This window comes from Tupaia chinensis, unplaced genomic scaffold (genome assembly GCF_000334495.1).
Source record: "Tupaia chinensis unplaced genomic scaffold, TupChi_1.0 Scaffold000131_1, whole genome shotgun sequence".
NCBI lineage: Eukaryota > Metazoa > Chordata > Mammalia > Scandentia > Tupaiidae > Tupaia > Tupaia belangeri.
This window is the reverse complement of record NW_006159600.1, coordinates 382773-386564: the sequence shown is the minus strand read 5'-3', so window position 1 is coordinate 386564 and position 3792 is coordinate 382773. Positions and strand designations below refer to the sequence as shown.

General features: G+C 41.1%; 1 protein-coding gene across 1 annotated transcript; it reads left to right on the top strand.

Moving 5' to 3' along the window:
• The first annotated feature begins 218 nt into the window (after positions 1–218).
• LOC102494312 (vomeronasal type-1 receptor 4-like) lies at positions 219–965 on the top strand. The gene has a single exon (XM_006144754.3). The coding sequence runs from the start codon at positions 219–221 to the stop codon at positions 963–965; it is 747 nt and encodes a 248-aa protein (XP_006144816.3).
• The last annotated feature ends 2827 nt before the right edge of the window (positions 966–3792 follow it).

The following is a 3792-nucleotide window of genomic DNA, read 5'->3' as shown; positions in this document are numbered from 1 at the left end:
GTCCCTCACTGAGAGCTGGCAGGATGGCCACCAGAGATTTTGCAATAGGAATGATCTTTTTGTCACAGATTGTATTTGGAATTCTGGGGAATTTCTCTCTTCTTTACCATTACCTCTGCCTCCACTGTGCGGGATGCAGGTTTAGGTCCACGGATTTGCTTCTCAAGCACTTGACTCTAGCCCACTGCTCAGTCATCCTCTCTAAGGGTGTCTCCGAGATGTTAGCAGCTTTGGGGCTAAGAGATTTCCTCAGTGATGCTGGGTGCAAACTTGTTTTCTATCTTTACAGAGTGGGCAGGGATGTGTCCATGGGCACCATCTGCCTCTTGAGTGTCTTCCAGTTGATCACCATCAGCCCAGTGAACTCCAAGTGGGCAAAACTTAAAGTAAAAGCACCCAAGTTCCTGTGCGCCTGCAGTGTGCTCTGCTGGGCCCTCAGCTTGTTGTTCAACAGCGTGGTCCCTGTGTATGTGACGGCCAGATCAGATAACAGAAATATCACTGGAAAAAGTGATCTGGGCTACTGTTACGTTGCACATATCGAGCAAACCAGACGGTCAATGTACATAGCATCTGTATTTTTTCGTGACGGTCTCTGTTTGGTGCTCATGACCTGGGCCAACATCTTCATGGTTTACATCTTGCACAGACACAAGAAGCGGGTCCAATATTTACATACTCGCAACCTCTCTGCCAGAGCGTCCCCCGAGGACACAGCTACACAGAGCATCTTTGTCCTGGTGAGCACCTTTGTAACTTTGTATGCTCTCTCCTCTACCTTTCACATGCTTTTGACGTTTATTGATTCTTCCAATCTGTGGTTGCTGAAAGCCTCCATAATCATCTCTGGGTTTTTCCCAGCTCTCGATCCCTACATCATCTTGTACTATGACTCCAGAGTACCCAGACGCTGCCTTTCTTGGATAAGGACTACAAAGAACCCTAGACTCATCACAAATCTGTAGCCTGTGTGTATATTCACAACGGTTAGCTGCTTATTCGCGAATTCCCCTCAGAGTATAAGCACGTTTCTCAAGTGCTCACTGTATCAGAGTGGTAAACAAGATATTTGAGATTTGCTTCATATTAAACAGTAAATTCAATGGCAACTTTAAAGTATATTTTTGCAGTATGCATAGTAACACTTGCTCATTGAAATTTTATTAATGTTTAGAGTTGAAGAGTTCAGCATCTATTGGGTGATTGGAAAAGTCATGACACATTTTTGCAGAGAAAAGTATGTAATGACTTTACCAAAGACCCAATATGCAGTTTTAAATAAAGCATTAGGTCCTGGGGCCAAGAGATGTCTTTGCAGTTACATCGCTGGACTCCCACATGGCCAGTCACGGTTTGAGTCCCAGACCTGGTGGCTTGAAACCCACTGGGCACATGTGCGTGCATACCTAAGATCCTGGGAGGAGAATCAAGGAGAAGGGATTGCAGCCATTTCCCCCTGGGGGTGATTTCTTTTCCTCTCACTGTCTCTGTCCCTCTCTCCAGTGAGTGCACGTGACCCTCTACAAAAAAAAAAAAAAAAAAAAAAAAAAAACTAGCTCCTGAAACAGCTGCAGATCATAAAAAAAATCATTGGCAAGACCAGCAGTTAGCATAATGGCTATGTCGCTGAACTCCCATGTAGTTGACTGTGGTTCGAGTCCTGGACCCGGTGGCTTAAACTCACGCCAGGCACATGTGTGTGCGTGCCCAAGATCCCGAGAGGAGAATGGAGGAGAAGGGATTGCGGCATGGCCATCCCCCCAGGGGGGTGATTTCTCGCTTTCTATCTCTTTCTCTCTCTTGGTCTTTCTGGTGAGTACACACACCCTATAGCAAAGACCTCTAAAAAATTTAAAAAAATTAAAAATCAATGAGAGGGTAACTTCTCCTCTGATATAATTAATTTTCCAGACATTAGTTATGTGATTGTAGCAAAATGTTCAGCAAACAAGCACAATGTGACATGGCCATTCAAGGAACCGAGGGAAGAGACGTTCTCCCTCACAGTACTGACCAGCATGGAGCTCAGCTGGACCACAAATTCGGATTCAGGGAGGAGAGGCCTTTAGAGCCAACTACGATGTTCATATGTTAAATTTCCAGAGACAGCCGTCATTGGAAATAGGTTCTACAGGGAGATCGGTGTCCAACCACGTTCATGCCAGTAAGGCCTGACTGAACTGGTGTGACACACAGGGCGTGCATCCGTATGTTTCCACCGGTTTTTCAAAGACAGCAAGTGAGTGTTGCCTATTTAAGAAGACACATTCATGAAATAAACAGCATGGACGTGGGACCTGTAGAAGGCAGATGTATCTTCTGTGGAGATGCCAATGGGGCGTGTTGGCCAGGAACACGTTCCATGTCTCTCAGGTGAGGGGATAAGGTTATGGTGGGGCGTCCATTAGTCTTAAGATAGTGCGGGAGTAGCTGGAAGGTGAGTGTGACTCCATTTTGTTTATACAGAACTTTTTGTCTGTAATTTTTCAGAGGAATGGTATATTTCCTCAATTTGAGGAGGAAATATTTTACTAATATTCTCTCTATACTTATCATAAAGCTCACACAAAATGTTAGGGATTCAAATATTTGGAAGAAAATTAATCTGACCTGTTGGACATGCATAACCTTATGTTACAGAAATAAAGAAACATGTAGTTTTAACTCACATGAGACCTTTAGAAATATTCAGCACATTGTAAATCCCAAATCAAAGTATGTGTGTACATATGTGTATATATTTGTATGTTCATGTATGCACATATAACTGTATATGTAATATTTAAAAATAAATCAAATTGTGTTTGTTTTCCATCAATTAATATTTTATCATTATAAATTATAAAATAAAAATAATACCAGGACCAGGAGTTAGCATAATGGCTATATCACTGGACTCCCATGTAGTCAACCGTGGTTCGAGTCCTGGACCTGGTGGCTTAAACTCACGCCAGGTGCGTGTGCGTGCGTGCTCAAGATCCCGAGAGGAGAATGGAGGAGAAGGGATTGTGGTCTAGCCATCCTCCCCGGGGGGTGATTTCTCGCTTTCTGTCTCTCTGTCTCTCTGGCAAGTGCACGCGCCCTATAGCGAAAACCTCTCCTAAAAAATACTAATTGTTATAACAACAAAGTGCTTTAATGTTAAATTCTATTTTCTGATATATATATGCCACATGATAGTTGCTTTAATTGGTTTAATTTACATCTAATACATCTTTATTTTTTATTTTGGTATTTTATGTGTATATCTTGAAAAAATATCCAACTAAATATTTAAAAAGTTTGACTTTATTAAGAGAAATTAGTCTTTTATTATTACTATAAAAGTAGATATATTTGGGATTGGATTCACCTGTTCTTTGTATGTTCTTTATTGTACCTGTTGTATTTTCTTATTCTCTCTACCTTAACTTTATCTGTCTCAATGTTTTAACTAACTCTATGTTTTACTCCCTTGTTAGAGGTTGTGCATTAGTTAGTAGACTTACATAGAATGTGTTTTTCCTTTCTCTTATTGAAGCCTATATTTCAGCTATCTCTCTTTTTTTTTTTTTCTGGTGCAAAAAAGTTTTTTTTTTTAAATTTATTCATTTTCTACATTAATTCACTATACACCATCACAACACACAAATGAATTTTCCATCCAAAATACACTGTGCATTGGCTCAATCAAGCACATCAACATACACGTTCTCAGCAAATAATTTTCCAATTCTTATGTCCTGCATACCTTGCCTTTTGTTTTGCCATCCTTGATTCCCCATCCCCCACCCTCTGCTATGTCCCATCTTC

Excerpts from the sequence above, each read along its gene's own strand:
- LOC102494312 (XM_006144754.3), top strand. The coding sequence starts at position 219 with ATGTTAGCAGCTTTGGGGCTAAGAGATTTCCTCAGTGATGCTGGGTGC.